General features: G+C 33.9%; 1 protein-coding gene across 3 annotated transcripts in view; it reads right to left on the bottom strand.

Annotated features, from left to right (window-relative positions):
* The window catches only part of LOC138700912 (polyamine-transporting ATPase 13A3-like), a 200,110-nt gene that overhangs the window by 59,255 nt on the left and 120,448 nt on the right, over window positions 1-20,407 (bottom strand). For all 3 annotated transcript variants that reach the window (XM_069827333.1, XM_069827332.1, XM_069827331.1), the window contains 2 exons: window positions 3,206-3,282; window positions 872-1,039 (listed from right to left, as the gene is read on the bottom strand). In XM_069827333.1, coding sequence (XP_069683434.1) covers window positions 872-1,039; window positions 3,206-3,208 — 171 coding nt within the window. In that variant the 5' untranslated portion in view covers window positions 3,209-3,282. The remainder of the gene's footprint in view (window positions 1-871; window positions 1,040-3,205; window positions 3,283-20,407) is intronic.

Raw genomic sequence — 20,407 nt, forward strand, 5'->3', positions numbered from 1 at the left:
TTATCGGTTCACAGCAGTTCAGTCAGCTACCTACAGTACAGTAGTTATACAGGTACAGTTATCCGAAGTGTTAAGTTGTGTTTTTCAAGATGCCTTATAAATTTTCGACTGCAGAATACGCCGATATGGTGTATGTTTATGGTTTGTGCGATGGAAGTTCCTTGCGTGCCGTCGCTGAATATGAACGACGCTTTCCGAACAGAAGGGTACCATATCGAAGAGTATTTACTGTCTATGGGGTTGGATGAAAGACTTGGTGTAGCAAAGGAACGAGGAAATGAGAGAGGCGCTAATCGACCGTATTTTGGATGCGGCATAAAGAACAGTTACGTGCAACTCTCCCGCGAGATGAGCGCGATTCACGCCCGAGCGCAACAGTGCATTGAAGCAGAAGGAGGTACCTTTGAAAACGCGCGAAAACATCGACCCAGACGTCTATAATATTAGTTATGTATGCATGCGTGAATATAAACTTCAAATTTGTCCGTTATCTGTCTCTAAATGCGAGTTAATACAATGGAATCTTAGAAGTTTCTGTGAAATCAAAGAGCCATATCTCCGTAACTGTTCGAAAACTGACCTATATTCATATGAACTTTCTGACTCAGAATGACTTCATTTTTTACCTTTCCTCGTGAATCACCCTGTATAGCCAACTACATACTGCAGCTATAATCTTATCTATGTGTAAAACTCTGTATGTATCATGTAGTGGAAGATCTCTCACGCTGCTTTGAACTATATATCCTTTATTTTTTAAAACTAAACATCACACACAAGGTAGCACAAGACTTAAAATGCCGATAAATCACAACGTAACTGGAATTCGAACCAGCGATCTGCTTCAAAGGCGAGTAGTATAGTGACTCACCACGACGAGTATCTTGGTGGCGCTGCAGAGCGGGCAGCGTGTGTGAGTGGTGTACAGCAGCCACTGAGGGTACCAGTGGAACACGAGGCGCAGCGTGCCTGCCGTCAGCACCACGCACAGCCACGTGAGCGCCGTCCGCACGGCGTTCCGCTCGTAGCCGTATACCTCCTGCATAACGGACACCAGATCAGGATATAATTACTTATAATTAACAGGAGTCAGTTGATACATTCTTAAAATTCAATATTTCAATAATTATTGTTTCGTTTCAATCATCGATCGACTTTAAGCCAAGAGAAATCAGAATTAAAAACTAGTAAATTCCTACATTGATGATATCTGAGCCATATAAGAAATACGTCTGTTTATGATTTCATTATAGTTTTTGTGAAATATTGCTGAAAGTTGATACAGGAGCCTGGAAAAGATTGGATTTTCTGCACATATACAGAGTGTCTCATTTATCTTCTGCACCTATTTATAGCTTTTTTGTTTAGATAGGTATTGGAATTTTTGTTTTTGAGAGTTATGTTAGAACGAGGGGCTAACATGAGTGTAGATATTTGGTGCATGTAACTACATTATGGTACAAGATACACGTGACGTCATGAATTTTTCAAATAGCACTACATACTTTAATCATGTTACATTGATTACACCGGGATATCCCAATTTAGCCTTTGCCCCCGTATGTTATCCTCTGGAAAAGAACAAAGAAAGAGACTAGTGAAGTGTTTTGTGTGGAGTGTGGCGTTGTGTGGGACAGAAACATGGACATTACGACGAAGTGAAGAGAAGCGACTAGAAGCATTTGAAATGTGGATATGGAGAAGAATGGAGCGTGTGAAATGGACAGATAGAATAAGAAATGGAGCTGTGTTGGAAAGAGTGGGTGAAGAAAGAATGATGCTGAAACTGATCAGGAAGAGGAAAAGGAATTGGCTGGGTCACTGGCTGAGAAAAAACTGCCTACTGAAGGATGCACTGGAAGTAATGGTGAACGGGAGAAGGGTTTGTGGCCAAAGAAGATATGAAATTAATTTTTTAAGTTGGTTATTTAACGACGCTGTATCAACTACGGGGTTATTTAGCGTCGATGAGATTGGCAATAGCGAGATGATATTTGGCGAGATGAGGCCGATGATTCGCCATAGATTACCTGGAATTCACCTTACGGTTGGGGAAAACCTCGGAAAAAACCCAACCAGGTAATCAGCCCAAGCGGGGATCGAGCGCAACTTCAGACCGGGAGGCATGAAATGATAGACGGCATTAAAATGTATATGGATCGTATGCGGAGACTAAGAGGAACGCAGAAAATAGGAAATATTTGAGAGTGCTGGGTTTGCAGTGAAATACCTGCAATTGGACAGAACACTATGAATGAATGCCAGGTAAAGAATACAATGCGTGCAGTTCTGTGTTGTGTAACTTTCTCCATTCTCCTGTAACTTCATCCCTCTTAGCCCCAAATATTTTCCTAAGCACCTTAATCTCAAACACCCTTAACCGCTGTTCTTCTTTCAAAGTGAGAAGATAATAATAATAATAATAATAATAATAATAATAATAATAATAATAATAATAAAGGTAAAGGTAAAGGTAAAGGTATTCCCGTAACATGCCATGAAGGCACTGGGGGGGCATGGAGGTAGAGCTCCATGCTTTCCATGACCTCGGCACTAGAATGAGGTGGTGTGGTCGGCACCACTCTCTGACCGCCTTTTACCCCCGGGAAAGACCCGGTACTCAATTTTATAGGAGGCTGAGTGAACCTCGGGGCCGTTCTGAAAGTTTTAATAATAATAATAATAATAATAATAATAGGCCTATAATTTTTCTTATTGCTTCCTTAGAGCTGTAAAGAAGAATAACAGATTCCAACACTAATGCCGAAAGATTTTACTCATAGAATTGACCCCACCATAGCTAAACGTCTAACCTATCAGATAATAGGACACTGAAACAAGGTAATCCTTTTACCTTAGGCTCCGAAATACCGTGTTAAGGATCCAAATTAGAGATGAACGGCCATCAAGAAAGCAAGACTAACAGCGCCTGCAAAGCCGAAAACCCGCACGACAATGTCGCGCCCTTGACGTAAAGACTACCGAGTCTTCCGAGACTCGATATTGATCACTCGCAAAGTCCCGAACGTCAAGCACCCTTAAATCGCCACAGTTGTTTATACGTGGCTGAACTTTTTTCTACTTTGGTAACTTACATAGCCTCGTGCCCAGACATATACGTAGATACGGCAGTTCTACATATGGCACAAACACACACCAACTGTTAGTATCAGTCGTGAATGTTGCTAGGCAACCAGATGCTCACCATTTCGTCGTCTTCTTCATGGTTGATGTAATTGACTTCCTCCGAGTTCTTGGCGATGCCATTTTGTTTCGTCGTAGCTGCAACAAAGAAACAAGAATGTTATTAACTCGCAACAGGATAGAAACTGCCGGTGAAGTGACTGCGTTTCCACACGCGGTCCTGAGGTCGATGTTCTACGTCAGTATCCAACACGCTGGTGCCAAACTTACTTTCGAATTTAGTTCAATTTGTTCTCCCCAGTTAGTTTAGGTCTGTGCATTCTGTACCGTTTTGTTTTCCTTTCCATCATAATGTTTATTTCTGTGTTTTTATTTCGTTCTATTCAATTCAGTCTCTAGACCCACTTTTTAATGCTTTATTTTGTATTATATTTCTGTCTATTCCTTTCTATTATATTCTGTGTTGTTTTATTAACTTTCATTCCATTCTGATCTGTTCTAGTTTATTCTAAAGTTATATTCCACTCTATTCTATTATCTTCTATTCTCTATTATTCTGTTCTAGGCAATTCAATTCTCTTCTATTATATTTTTCTCTGTTATAGGCCTCTTTTGCTCTATTATATTCTAGGCCTAATCTATTATACGTTCTAGTCTATTCTTTTCTCTGTTCTATTCTACCAAATTCTGTTACATTCTGTTATAGTCTATTATATTTTGTTTAATTCCATTCTGTCCCGTTATAATTTGTTCTGGTTTATTTTATTCTACTTTATCCCAGTTCTATTCCATTGTCTTCTATTATGTTCCATTATTTTGTGTTCTGTCGAATTCTATTTCGTCTCTTCTGTTCTATTCCATTCTGTTCTTTTATAACTCTATTTTCTTCCGTTCTGGTCTATTTTATTTTATTATATTCTATTACGTTCTTTATATTCTATTATATTCTATTCTCTTCTATTATATTATATGATGTTCTATCAATTATGTTCTAATCTCTTGTATTCTATACTTTTATATTCCATTCTATTCATTTCTATTCTATTATATCCCCCTTTTCTATTCTATTCTGTTCTATTCTATTCCATCCATTTCTATTCTATTCTATCCTTTTCTATTCTATTTTATTCTATCCATTTCTATTCTATTCTATCCTTTTCTATTCTGTTCTATTCTATTCTATTCTTTTCTATTCTATTCTATTCATTTCTATTCTATTCTATCCATTTCTATTCTATTCTATCCTTTTCTATTCTGTTCTATTCTATTCCATCCATTTCTATTCTATTCTATCCTTTTCTATTCTATTCTATTCTATCCATTTCTATTCTATTCTATCCTTTTCTATTCTGTTCTATTCTATTCTATTCTTTTCTATTCTATTCTATCCATTTCTATTCTATTCTATCCTTTTCTATTCTGTTCTATTCTGTTCTATTCTATTCCATCCATTTCTATTCTATTCTATCCTTTTCTATTCTATTCTATTCTATCCATTTCTATTCTATTCTATCCTTTTCTATTCTGTTCTATTCTGTTCTATTCTATTTCATCCATTTCTATTCTATTCTATCCTTTTCTATTCTATTCTATTCTGTTCTATTCTATTCCATCCATTTCTATTCTATTCTATCCTTTTCTATTCTATTCTATTCATTTCTATTCTATTCTATCCTTTTCTATTCTGTTCTATTCTATTCTATCCATTTCTATCCTATTCTATCCATTTCTATTCTATTCTATCCTTTTCTATTCTGTTCTATTCTATTCCATCCATTTCTATTCTATTCTATCCTTTTCTATTCTATTCTATTCTATCCATTTCTATTCTATTCTATCCTTTTCTATTCTATTCTATTCTATCCATTTCTATTCTATTCTATCCTTTTCTATTCTGTTCTATTCTATTCTATTCTTTTCTATTCTATTCTATCCATTTCTATTCTATTCTATCCTTTTCTATTCTGTTCTATTCTGTTCTATTCTATTCCATCCATTTCTATTCTATTCTATCCTTTTCTATTCTATTCTATTCTATCCATTTCTATTCTATTCTATCCTTTTCTATTCTGTTCTATTCTATTCTATTCTTTTCTATTCTATTCTATCCATTTCTATTCTATTCTATCCTTTTCTATTCTGTTCTATTCTGTTCTATTCTATTCCATCCATTTCTATTCTATTCTATCCTTTTCTATTCTATTCTATTCTATCCATTTCTATTCTATTCTATCCTTTTCTATTCTGTTCTATTCTGTTCTATTCTATTTCATCCATTTCTATTCTATTCTATCCTTTTCTATTCTATTCTATTCTGTTCTATTCTATTCCATCCATTTCTATTCTATTCTATCCTTTTCTATTCTATTCTATTCATTTCTATTCTATTCTATCCTTTTCTATTCTGTTCTATTCTATTCTATCCATTTCTATCCTATTCTATCCATTTCTATTCTATTCTATCCTTTTCTATTCTGTTCTATTCTATTCCATCCATTTCTATTCTATTCTATCCTTTTCTATTCTATTCTATTCTATCCATTTCTATTCTATTCTATCCTTTTCTATTCTATTCTATTCTATCCATTTCTATTCTATTCTATCCTTTTCTATTCTGTTCTATTCTATTCTATTCTTTTCTATTCTATTCTATCCATTTCTATTCTATTCTATCCTTTTCTATTCTGTTCTATTCTGTTCTATTCTATTCCATCCATTTCTATTCTATTCTATCCTTTTCTATTCTATTCTATTCTATCCATTTCTATTCTATTCTATCCTTTTCTATTCTGTTCTATTCTATTCTATTCTTTTCTATTCTATTCTATCCATTTCTATTCTATTCTATCCTTTTCTATTCTGTTCTATTCTGTTCTATTCTATTCCATCCATTTCTATTCTATTCTATCCTTTTCTATTCTATTCTATTCTATCCATTTCTATTCTATTCTATCCTTTTCTATTCTGTTCTATTCTGTTCTATTCTATTTCATCCATTTCTATTCTATTCTATCCTTTTCTATTCTATTCTATTCTGTTCTATTCTATTCCATCCATTTCTATTCTATTCTATCCTTTTCTATTCTATTCTATTCATTTCTATTCTATTCTATCCTTTTCTATTCTGTTCTATTCTATTCTATCCATTTCTATCCTATTCTATCCATTTCTATTCTATTCTATCCTTTTCTATTCTGTTCTATTCTATTCCATCCATTTCTATTCTATTCTATCCTTTTCTATTCTATTCTATTCTATCCATTTCTATTCTATTCTATCCTTTTCTATTCTATTCTATTCTATCCATTTCTATTCTATTCTATCCTTTTCTATTCTGTTCTATTCTATTCTATTCTTTTCTATTCTATTCTATCCATTTCTATTCTATTCTATCCATTTCTATTCTATTCTATCCTTTTCTATTCTGTTCTATTCTGTTCTATTCTATTCCATCCATTTCTATTCTATTCTATCCTTTTCTATTCTATTCTATTCTATCCATTTCTATTCTATTCTATCCTTTTCTATTCTGTTCTATTCTGTTCTATTCTATTCCATCCATTTCTATTCTATTCTATCCTTTTCTATTCTATTCTATTCTGTTCTATTCTATTCCATCCATTTCTATTCTATTCTATCCTTTTCTATTCTATTCTATTCTATCCATTTCTATTCTATTCTATCCTTTTCTATTCTGTTCTATTCTATTCTATCCATTTCTATTCTATTCTATCCATTTCTATTCTATTCTATCCTTTTCTATTCTGTTCTATTCTATTCCATCCATTTCTATTCTATTCTATCCTTTTCTATTCTATTCTATTCTATCCATTTCTATTCTATTCTATCCTTTTCTATTCTATTCTATCCATTTCTATTCTATTCTATCCTTTTCTATTCTGTTCTATTCTATTCTATTCTTTTCTATTCTATTCTAGCCATTTCTATTCTATTCTATCCATTTCTATTCTATTCTATCCTTTTCTATTCTGTTCTATTCTGTTCTATTCTATTCCATCCATTTCTATTCTATTCTATCCTTTTCTATTCTATTCTATTCTATTCTATCCATTTCTATTCTATTCTATCCTTTTCTATTCTGTTCTATTCTGTTCTATTCTATTCCATCCATTTCTATTCTATTCTATCCTTTTCTATTCTATTCTATTCTGTTCTATTCTATTCCATCCATTTCTATTCTATTCTATCCTTTTCTATTCTATTCTATTCATTTCTATTCTATTCTATCCTTTTCTATTCTGTTCTATTCTATTCTATCCATTTCTATCCTATTCTATCCATTTCTATTCTATTCTATCCTTTTCTATTCTGTTCTATTCTATTCCATCCATTTCTATTCTATTCTATCCTTTTCTATTCTATTCTATTCTATCCATTTCTATTCTATTCTATCCTTTTCTATTCTATTCTATCCATTTCTATTCTATTCTATCCTTTTCTATTCTGTTCTATTCTATTCTATTCTTTTCTATTCTATTCTATCCATTTCTATTCTATTCTATCCATTTCTATTCTATTCTATCCTTTTCTATTCTGTTCTATTCTGTTCTATTCTATTCCATCCATTTCTATTCTATTCTATCCTTTTCTATTCTATTCTATTCTATCCATTTCTATTCTATTCTATCCTTTTCTATTCTGTTCTATTCTGTTCTATTCTATTCCATCCATTTCTATTCTATTCTATCCTTTTCTATTCTATTCTATTCTGTTCTATTCTATTCCATCCATTTCTATTCTATTCTATCCTTTTCTATTCTATTCTATTCTATCCATTTCTATTCTATTCTATCCTTTTCTATTCTGTTCTATTCTATTCTATCCATTTCTATTCTATTCTATCCATTTCTATTCTATTCTATCCTTTTCTATTCTTTCCTATTCTATCCATTTCTATTCTAATCTATCCATTTCTATTCTATTCTATCCTTTTCTATTCTTTTCTAATCTATCCATTTCTATTCTATTCTATACTTTTCTATTCTATTCTGTTTTATACTATCATTTTCTGTTCTGTTCTATTCTTTTATACTCTATTTTGTTCTATTTTATCCTTTTATATTCAGTTCTGTTGTATTATGTTTCATTATTTTCTATTCTGTTCTATCACATTCTATTATTTAGCAGAATCTATCGACATCCCTCACAAAAGCACGGGGATCCGATGTATGGTTGATCCTTCCAGATATTTATTCTACATTCCGTTTGTTGTAAGAATTACTCCAAGAACACCCCTCCCATCCACGTGCTCATTGCACAGTGGAAGTTAAGCAACATCAAGCAGAGAATCTTTCGTTGCTCTCAAGAAGACGAGCGGAAGGACTGTGACCTTCTTCACTGTGGGGGTTGATTATGGTAAACATCACTTAGATAGCTCGTAAACATAAGTGGCAATATGGGTGTGGGAATTAAATGATGCTAATTATTTTAATTAAGTAACTATTAACAATTGCTTAATCTAGTAAGAATTGCATTGTACTTAAGCCTTAACCTCTCACTTCCTAAGCGCAAGAGCAATCACCAGCAACAGATGAAGTCTGCATACATTTTAATTAATAATATCACTACTGCATCACATGATGTAAGCATTGGTAACACTAACATATTTCTCCCTGCAGCTTCATCTCCCGCTTTTCATCACGCGATGAGTAAAATGTACGTCATCTACAGCGATGTATGAAACCGCACCTATTTAGCAGTTCCTAAGAAATCCCTCGCATGACTAGGAGCGCATGTGAATGTGTTCATACCAACCCGTGCATGTAACTTACGTGACGGAGGGGATCTCTTAATACAGGTCTTAACTGGGAATTCCGTGGAGACGCTCTATTCTTGGAATGCCTGGTTAATGCAGCATTGTCCCTGATATCCTGTTATTACCGGTGACCAAGATAACACCTCGCATGCACTTGAGTGAGCAGATACAGAAGATAGATTACGCCCAGATGTTGCAACGGACATGGCACTTGATAACAGAACCTACATAGACACAGGGACTCCTACAGCGTGTCTGCAAGATAAGTTCCGAATGATAAAAGCAAAAATAATAATAATAATAATAATAATAATAATAATAATAGTGATAATAATAAAAATAGTAACAATACCAATAATAATAGTAATATTTATTTATTTATCTCCCTGTTTGTCTATATATTTGTTCTCTTAATTTTTTATTTCTGTATATATTTACCTGTTTATCTGATTATCTACTTAATTGTTTATTTATTTACTATTTTTTTCCTTACTTCTTTATTTATTCACTTGTTCCTTTCTTTACTTCTTTACTTGTTTATATAAACTTACTTACTTACTTACTGGCTTTTAAGGAACCCGGAGGTTCATTGCCGCCCCCACATAAGCCTGCCATTGGTCCCTATCCTGAGCAAGATTAATCCAGTCTCTACCATCATATCCCACCTCCCTCAAATCCATTTTAATATTATCTTCCCACCTACGTCTCAGCGTCCCCAAAGGTCTTTTTCACTCCGGCCTCCCAACTAACACTCTATATGCATTTCTGGTTTCGCCCATACGAGCTACATGTCCTGCCCATCTCAAACGTCTGGATTTAATGTTCCTAATGATGTAGGGTGAAGAATACAATGCGTGCAGCTCTGCGTTGTGTAACTTTCTCCATTCTCCTGTAACTTCATCCCTCTTAGCCCGAAATATTTTCCTAAGCACCTTATTCTCAAACACCCTTAACCTATGTTCCTCTCTCATAGTGAGAGTCCAAGTTTCACAACCATAAAGAACAACCGGTAATATAACTGTTTTATAAATTCTAACTTTCAGATTTTTGGACAGCAGACTGGATGATAAGAGCTTCTCAACCGAATAATAACACGCATTTCCCATACTTATTCTGCGTTTAATTTCCTCCCGAGTGTCATTTATATTTGTTACTGTTGCTCCAAGATATTTGAATTTTTCCACCTCTTCGAAGGATAAATCTCCAATTTTTATATTTCCATTTCGTACAATATTCTGGTCACGAGACATAATCATATACTTTGTCTTTTCGGGATTTACTTCAAAACCGATCGCTTTACTTGTTTCAAGTAAAATTCCCGTGTTTTCCCTAATCGTTTGTGGATTTTCTCCTAACATATTCACGTCATCCGCATAGACAAGCAGCTGATGTAATCCGTTCAATTCCAAACCCTGAATGCAATCCTGTACTTTCCTAATGGCATACTCTAGAGCAAAATTAAAAAGTAAAGGTGATAGTGCATCTCCTTGCTTTAGCCCGCAGTGAATTGGAAAAGCATCAGATAGAAACTGACCTATACGGACTCTGCTGTATGTTTCACTGAGACACTTTTTAATTAATCGAACTAGTTTCTTGGGAATACCAAATTCAATAAGAATGTCATATAATACTTCCCTCTTAACCGAGTCATATGCCTTTTAGAAATCTATGAATAACTGATGTACTGTACCCTTATACTCCCATTTTTTCTCCATTATCTGTCGAATTTACTTACATTACTTATTTACGGTTTACTTACATTTAAAAATAATTACAAGTTCTGTTTACTTACATTTAAAAATGATTACGTTGTTAGGTAGAAAAGAGCATTATATCTGTGTCCTGGATTCAATCCTATATAACATTAGAATAATTGAATCGTGTTCCAATTTTAAATACTCAACCATGTTGAGTTCACGTAACTCTTTCCCAATATATCATTTAAGCTCCCTTGCCTCCACCATATTATGATTTAGGTTAGGATCTACAACACATGGTACTGAAAATTATTGTTTATTGTTACAATTTTACATTTATACTTTTGACTGTTGCGATGTTAATTTCAATGGTAAAAAGGAATATTAAAATTTTAGTAATTTTAGTGCAATAGAGTAAATGTACGCCTGAAGATGCAATTTGTTTACGGAATAGCGATATATCGATAATCGTTCGATATATCGATATATTTTCTGCGATATATATTGTTTATCGAAATTAGGTTTGCAATATCAATATATCACTATATTACCATTTATATTTTGGCCATTGATGATTCTGTTGGGTTTACATTTCTCTGAATGTTTTACTAAACAATTCCTGTCTTTCTACATTATTCCACAGTGACTCTCATTGAGGGCAGATTGTTTTCTATAAGTTCACTTCGTTCCTTTAATCAACCATTGAAGAAACTCATCCGTGAGCGCTCTCCAGAAAAGTGAATTTAGTTTATTTCGTTTGCAACTAGTTAAATTTTTCAATGTACAGGAGCCGATGTTCAAATTTCGACTCACGAACAACGGAACCATCCTCAGCCTCGAGTTTGACCTCCGATGATTACTAAGAGATAAAGCCTATATTAAGAACTAGCCGTACCCGTGCGCTCCGCTGCACCCGTTAGAAATAAATATAAAGTAATTACATAATTAAAATAGGACATTTGATCCAGGGAACATTCGTGTTTGATAGAAGGATAAATCGTTTAATATGTTACTTAATTTAAATTGTATTTAAAATATTAAAATGCGATCATTTTGATCCAGAGACCACTCATTTGGTGCAATGACAATTCCTTTAACATGTTATTAATTGTTATTACCAATTATTTTTGGAAAAGCGAAAATTAACAGAAAAATTTTGGCTACAGATTTATTATTATGTTTATATTATATTATATTATATTATATTATATTATATTATATTATATTTTATTATATTATATCAGAAGTTACTGCAATAACATTATAGCATTATGTCCATCTAGAGAAACTACACTTTCCAATGGTGAAATAATAATTAATTATACAAATCGGTTAATTTAGCTTCCGATATTACTTCATACAAACACAGAAACATTCTCTGTAGGCTATCTTTCATACCTTTCGTTCGATTGTTGCTGTCCAAGGCCCCTTATAGACGAAGTCATTTGTTTTTTAATTCATTACACGGCCTTAGATGGCAGTTATTTTAATTTTAAAACTCATTTATCTCATTGAATATCAGTCCTATCAAAATATTTTAAGGAATAAAACTTATCGAAAATTATTTTTAAAGAAACTTTTGTTATGTAACTTTTTCACAAAAATGAATAATAAGCGAGATATTTCGATTTATTTAATTCAGGCCTCCTTATAACCCCCCTTTTAAATAATGTATTTTGAATGCCATATAGCCTAAAATCTAAGTTACAACGAACTTAATTTATATTCCAATTTTCATCGAAATCCGTTCAGACATTATCGCGTGAAAAGGTAACAAACATACAGACAGACAGACATACAAACAAAATTTCAAAAAAGTGATTTTCGGTTTCAGGGTGGTTAATTATATATGTTAGGACCAATTATTTTTGGAAAATCGAAAATTACCAGAAAAATTTCGGCTACAGATTTATTATTAGTATAGATTACTTAAATCTTCTACAATGTAGCCTATGTCTCCTTATCTGCATTTTTCCCACCAAAATTAAGTTCCTTAAGTAGGACAGCAAACCAAGACAGCCTTCAAGATGATATTCATATCCTATGTATCTGCCCACGAAATGCGATCGCGCGTATATCCTGCTATTATCTCCTTCATAGACACCCTCACGTCATCGTGGTTCTGTCTAGATAGAAAAATAAAGCACGAATATTGAACAGCTTAGAGGAGCGGCCAATGAACAAGCGACTAACGTCCCGTGGTGTTTTAACCTTTACTGTCTTTGTTAATGATAATTAATCTTTTTGTCTACTCGTTTCCGACTCCTGTGTGACGTCACATGTCACGTATGTCCTGAAGCGTGTATGACGAATGGTAATTTTTTTGGTAACAGTATGTCGATAAACAACTTGACCAAGGTTAAGTGGTGTGTATTTGAACTTTATTTTCTTAATATACCTAAAACGTACAAAAATATAGGTCTATTATTGTGAATTCGACCCCCAGATATCCCGAAAATACATACATTTTTAGCAACCCATTACTAGAAGAACAGAAAATTAATCAAATTGAAATGGACTATCATGGGAACGCGTTACAATTTTTTTAATGCACGGTAGACCACGAAAAAAGTAGCCTATCTTCGTATCGCTGCGTGTGAAAGCGTTCATTGTTGGGCTCCATTTTAGTCTGGTATACCAACTGTGACGTGCTCAAAAGGGTTTTGAAATAATAATAATAATAATAATAATAATAATAATAATAATAATAATAATAATAATAATATAGTAATGATAGATAATGTAGTACATTGCTCGTTGTTTCTGTCTGAGACTACATTTCGTGGCCCACTCTATACTGTTAGGTCTATTAAAAGTATCAGTGGCGTACGCAATTTTGCCAAAGGTAGTTATTATAAAAATTGTTCACAATTTTAATTATTGATATTTTACATTTTGTGCATTATTATTATTATTATTATTATTATTATTATTATTATTATTATTATTTTACGGTATATTTATTAATACTATACTATACTATACCCTAGTACAAACCCTAGTAATGCCGCACTTCGATTATTGTGACGTTTTGTTAAGTGATCTAAGTTCTGAACTGTCAGTCAAGTTACAGCGAGCTCAGAATATGTGCGTCAGATACGTGTGCAACATCCGACGATATGATCACATATCACCGTCCTTCGCAAGTCTCTAGTGGCTCCGACTTAAAGAACGCAGAACTTTACACTCCTTGTCTTTACTCTTTCGAATTCTGCACACCTCAACACCAAATTACCTTTCGTCTCGTTTCTCTTATCTATACTCTAACCACGACGTAAATACCAGATCACTTATCTGTGGCACGCTAAATATACCTCTTCATAGAACATCTTGTTATTCCTCATCTTTTACAATATCCACCTCGCGTCAATGGAATTCCTTGTCACAAAGTATTAGGGGCTGCAAGACAACAAACACCTTTAAGAACAGCTTAAAAGATAACCTTATTAGCATTTCACTCCAATCATACTGATTTAAAATATTACTGACTACACTGTTGCTTTTTTTCTTTAGACATCATCCTAATTGTGCTGCATTTTCAAAATTGTCTCATAATAATCTCTTTCTATTATCTAATATAATTTGAAATATATTAACATTCTATGTATTTTAGTTTAATTCTGCTACCCAGTTTATTTCAGTGTTTAATTAATAGTTCATAGTATTTTGTTGTTTAATTCGTAAATAACTCTTGTATACATGTAACTCTCATCTAAATCAAATTGTTGAATTCTTTGTAAGTTCATGCATATGTATATACACTTTTTGCTGGTTGTGTGGAAGAGAAGGCCTTACGGCCTTAACTCTGCCAGCTAAAATAAATCATTATTATTATTATTATTATTATTATGTTCTAATAGAACATATTCATGTACGGTATGTCCTTATAAAATCTTTGAAAAATAATATTTTCAGAGCCGTCCAATTTTTAACAAATTCAATTCTGTTTAATTTTGTATAATAAAAAATGCTTGTGTCATAATTACACTTACAGAATAGTCATATATACAGGCTGAAAACCGTAAGTTTTATTTTATTTTATTGGTTATTTTACGACGCTGTATCAACATCTCAGGTTATATAGCGTCTGAATGATATGAAGGTGATAATGCCGGTGAAATGAGCCCGGGGTCCAACACTGAAAGTTATCCAGCATTTGCTCATATTGGGTTGAGGAAAAACCCCGGAAAATCCTCAAAAAGGTAACTTGCCCCGACCAGGATTCGAACCCGGGCCACCTGGTTTCGCGGCCAGACGCGCTAACCGTTACTCCACATCTGTGGACTGAAGCGTAAGTAATGTCATTCATTTCTGGGGTTATTCTATGAGACATTTAAAAAAAAAGTTCAATACAATTTTGCTCATTTTCGCTTCCTTTTCGAGATAAAAATTGTTTTATATTAAACATTTCATAGCGTGTTTTGGGAAAGCCATTGATTTAATTCCCAATATGCTCAGTCAATTTAAGAGAGCAGTGTATTATGATAATAAATGAGTGAAAGAATTTTGTCTTTGTCCTTTAAATGTGCAGAAATTTCGTGCAAACAAATGTAACGTTTCAGAATTCCTTTTCAGAACATTTGTTCGAGTCAAATTGCTGCACATTTAAAGGACAAAACTAAAATTCTTTCAATCATTTATTATCATAATACACTGCTCTCTTAAATTGACTGAGCATATTGGGAATTAAATCAATGGCTTTCCCAAAACACGCTATGAAATGTTTCATATAAAACAGTTATTATCTAGAAAAGGAAGCAAAAACGAGCAAAATTGTATTAAACATTTTTGTTTGATATATCTAAAAGAAATAAACCCCTGAAATTAATAACATTACTTACTGTTCACCCTATACATAATTAGTGAACAGTAATTTGTGTATGATAAGTAAGACACTCTACACAAAAGGAAAATCCATGGAAACAATGAAATAAGTTATATTGAAATACATTTAATTAAACAATAATGGAACATGGAACTCACCAAGAATAAAGAATGAAACTGTCATGATGAATATATTGAAGGAGGGCCTTATGTCGATATAGATTTTGTTACTCTACAGTGAAAAATTAGAGAAGGGAAAACTATTATGGATAAAAAAAATACTCAAATCTAAATATGTCATTTTTTAAGTGCAAGGAGGGGTTCAAACCCGGTAACCCCTCTTTACGAACGAGTCAAGGCCTACATTTAACGACAACTGTATTAATTAAAATTTTTATATATGGCCAGTTACATAACGATGATGATGATAATAATAGCAGCAGTATGTTTCATTCAATCAAGTAAAATCAAAACCATTCACAATAACTTCAGGTGTACCCCAAGGATCTAATCTTGGTCCCTTGTTCTTTTTACTTTATATCAATGACCTACCTAAACAGATTTGCACACTAAATGTTTACTATATGCTGATGATGTTAAATTGTATAACGTCATTGGCAAACAACAAGACGTTTTTGATCTACAGCATGATTTGGACAGATTATATAGATGGAGTATCGATAATTTTCTTCTGTTAAATCTTAATAAATGTTGCTTTATGACATACTCTAAAAATAAGACAGTTCCTCAAAATTCGTATGAAATTAATGGTGTGAAGTTACCTAGAGTAGAATCATTGAAGGATTTGGGTATTTATTTTACACACAACTTATGTTTTAAAATGCACTTAAATCATGTGGTAATTGATGCATATAGAAAATTAGGATTTATAATCAGAAATACAAAAGAATTAAAAAATATAAATACTATTGGTACTCTATATAAAACTATGGTTAGAAGTAAGCTAGAGTATGCGTCTGTAATATAGTAACCTCAGTTCCAGACCCATCAGATGCAAATAGAAAGGATACAGAAAAGATTTTTACGTTATTTATATTTTAAAAAACATCACGTATCGTCTTATGACAAGCAAATTTCATATAATCAGTTACTTTTTGAATTTAATTATAAAACTTTAAAATCTCGACGATTAATAAATAGTCAAATTTTACTCTATAAGACTGTCAACGGTATATTGAATAACTGCGATTTTGTTAAATTCCTTCAGTTCAATGTAAAAAGAACAGAATTACGTCATAGGCAACCTTTTGTTATGCCCATTCCTAGAACTGTTTTCTTCAAGAACTCTCCATTGTTTGTTATGTGTAATACAACTCTCTGTCTTTAAGCTGTGATTCTCAATTGGATTTCAGTTTAACAGTTGAAAAATTTCATACAATATTGAAAAGAATTGTATTTTCTTAGATATTTAACTTATGAAGAAGTGTATTATAATGTTTTTACTCTAGTTTTTAAATAATTTTGCATCATTATATTGACATTTGGCACTATATTAACTGTAATATTATATTCTAGCATCTATTACCATTTCGTTTGTGTTGTTTGTTTTGCTTTTTCTGTTATTATGTATTTTGTGTATGTATCTGTGTAAGCCACCTGTAATTGGAAACCTGCTTCTGTTGGTGGTGGATTTAAAATAAAATAAATAGAATAAAATAAAATAGTGCAAGGGACACAATTTCAGCTTAAGGACAGTAGCTGTGCAAATACCAATTATATCCGGAGTGTCATGGTTGCTTGGTTTTTCATTGAATGCCTTAAATTAATGCTATTTAACAGACGAAATCAATGTCGTTTCCACAATTCTATCTGGTTGCTGTGGAACATCGCCACGGTTACGCTCCCGCGCGTTGTGACAGGCAATTGTCCGCACATGACGTCACGCTGCATGCCGAGATAGCGGCGGAGCGTGCGACCGTCAGCGCTTCGATGCCAGGCACGACCTATTTAATGAAATGCACTTGAATTCCTGTCCGGCAGCTTTTACTTTCTTCATAACGCGCAGTGAACGGAAATACATTTTTCTGTACCATCCGGACACGTTTCACTGCTTGCGTAATTATACAGGGTGTTCCACTGACACTTGGGTCTGTTCTTGTGGTCATTGTGCTTAAAAATGGTCCATGTGAACGTGGGTTAAATTCAAAGTTGCAGTAAACATGGGTCCGAAAATTAATCGTTTATGACATAACGACATTTGTGGATAAACAAGGTACAGTACTTCAGTTAATACGCGCTTCATGGGAAGCTTTTCTTCAACATTGTAACATCTGTCTATCATTAATCAGAGCAGATAATCCGCATGTTAACATGATGAGACATGTCGAACTCAAATCGTCGTGTGATTCCCTCCGCCTTTCTTTTCCCGAAGACTTTACTAAAGCTACAATTCGAAATTTTCGAGAAGAATTGAGAGGTCGTGAATATGAATCATGGAAGACCCTTTCAGGACGGGAAAAAGGTGTTGAGATGTATAGCGAAGTAACAGCCGCCAACAGTTGGATTGCAAACAAGAAAGGACTTTCGACTAATGAATGGATATCTAGCCTGAAAATGACAGCAAATTTAGCAGCTGTTCGTTCCGTTCCTGGCAGATCTCTCGACGGTACCCGGTGCAGACATGGCTGCCCGGAGATTGAAACTTTATCACACGTCTTGGGATTCTGTGAACAGGGACTGCTCTTGAGGAACTCTAGACATCGTCTTGTAACATCCAAAATTGCTGCCGCATTAAGAAATAAGGGTTGGATAGTAGAAGAAGAAATCTCCTGTCTAGCTGAAAATGGGTCAACGAGACGAGTAGATATTTTAGCGTACAATGCTGACACTAAACAGGGCATCATTGTGGACCCCACGATACGTTTTGAAGTAGGATGTCATCAGTCAGCCGAGGTCCACCTTGAGAAGAAGTCGATCTATGAGCCTACAGTCAACTATTTCAAGCTGAAATATGCCTTAATTCACGTTGAGGTATTCGGCTTGCTCATAGGTGCTCGAGGGACTATACCAGCTTTTTTCAAAGAATTTCGACGCCAGTTTGCTCTGCCAACATCTCTGAGGGATGGCATTGTGATAATTGTGTTAAAAAATCCTGCCAAATCCTAATTAATCACATGGTGCCACATTAATAGCAATTGTAATTTTTCACGCCCTTTTCTTTGCTTCCCTTCTTTAAAATTTAATATATATGTTTACATATGTATAATAATTTTTTTGAGGATATACTGAGTCCGTATGGACACTGTAACTGAAGAATTTTACAACAGGTGTTCAAAATGCAGTTGAATGCAACTGTCCAGTCTTCTCCGCAAAGACCTGTGAATGCACTCGAGCAATCCTGGGTCTTTCTTCATTTGCTGGAAGGCATCTACAATCCGATGCTGCAATTCTTCAGATGTGGTGATGTCTGTTGTGTAAACAAGGCTTTTTGCGTAACCCCATACACAAACATTCAAAGTATTTAAATCCTGTACAGGTCCTCCTCTACCTATCCAACGTTCACCATACTGTCTCACACTTAGAAGGAAATGGGATGGGGAGAATGCGGCATACGTGAGAAGGTTGATTTTCGAACCCATGTTTACTGTTATGTTTTTGCTTCCCTTCGTTTTTACTTCTCATCTCTAAATTTTGTACCATCACTTCTGAAACATCCTGTGTAATTTGGTTAATTGCATAAAATTGTGTACCTCGGAAATTTGAATTATATTATAAAGATATAATAAATAAAATTGCAATGGATGTTGCTAGAACAATAACTCCTCCTAGTTTATTATCAACTGATCATAAAATAACGTATACAAATAAGAAATATCATTCACATTTGAGAGGTTCCATGTTGAAATCCTGGGGTGGGCCACTTCCATTATAAAAAGATGTACTTACTTACTGGCTTTTAAAGAACCCGGAGGTTCATTCCCGCCCTCACATAAGCCCGCCATTGGTCCCTATCCTGAGCAAGATTAATCCAGTCTCTATCATTATATCCCACTTCCCTCAAATCCATTTTATTATTATCCTCCCATCTACGTCTCGGCCTCCCCAAAGGTCTTTTTCCCTCCGGTCTCCCAACTAACACTCTATATGCATTTCTGGATTCGCCCATATGTGCTACATGTCCTGCCCATCTCAAACGTCTGGATTTAATGTTCCTAATTATGTCAGGTGAAGAATACAATGCGTGCAGTTCTGCGTTGTGTAACTTTCTCCTTTCTCCTGTAACTTCATCCCTCTCAGCCCCAAATATTTTCCTAAGCACTTTATTCTCAAACACCCTTAACCTATGTTCCTCTCTCAAAGTGAGAGTCCAAGTTTCACAGCCATACAGAACAACCGGTAATATAACTGTTTTATAAATTCTGTCAGATTTTTCGACAGCAGACTAGATGATAAAGATGTGAGAAACATAAATCCATATTTTGTACACGAAGGTTGAAACTTGGCAGGAAAACGGAAAACATTGCTTATATCAACAATTTATTAAGAGACACTTGAATATGACTTGGCAGCTAAATATACTGTGAATATTCGTAAAATATAGACTTGAATAAAAAATAATTTGAATGTTAAGAAAAGTAGTAGCCATTGTAACAATAGAAGAGCAACCGGCGTAGCTCAGTCGGCTGAGGCGCTTGTATACCGATTCGGAATTGCGATCGGGTGCGGGTTCGATTCTATGGTTGGGGTTTTCCCGAGGTTTTCCCCAACCGTAAGGAGAATGTCAGGTAATCTATGGCTAATCCTCTTCTTCATCTCGTAAAATACCATCTAGCTCTCACCAATCTCATCGACGCTAAATAACCTAGTAGTTGATACAGCGCCGTTAAATAACCAAGCAAAGAACAATAGAAGTGACAGGAGTTTTGAGGAGACCATTATGATCGCTTGTAGCGTGAATACAGGAATTGGGATAAATAAATATAATTTGCTGCACGATTTAATGTGT

The sequence above is a fragment of the Periplaneta americana genome, chromosome 6 (genome assembly GCF_040183065.1).
Source record: "Periplaneta americana isolate PAMFEO1 chromosome 6, P.americana_PAMFEO1_priV1, whole genome shotgun sequence".
Classification (NCBI taxonomy): domain Eukaryota; kingdom Metazoa; phylum Arthropoda; class Insecta; order Blattodea; family Blattidae; genus Periplaneta; species Periplaneta americana.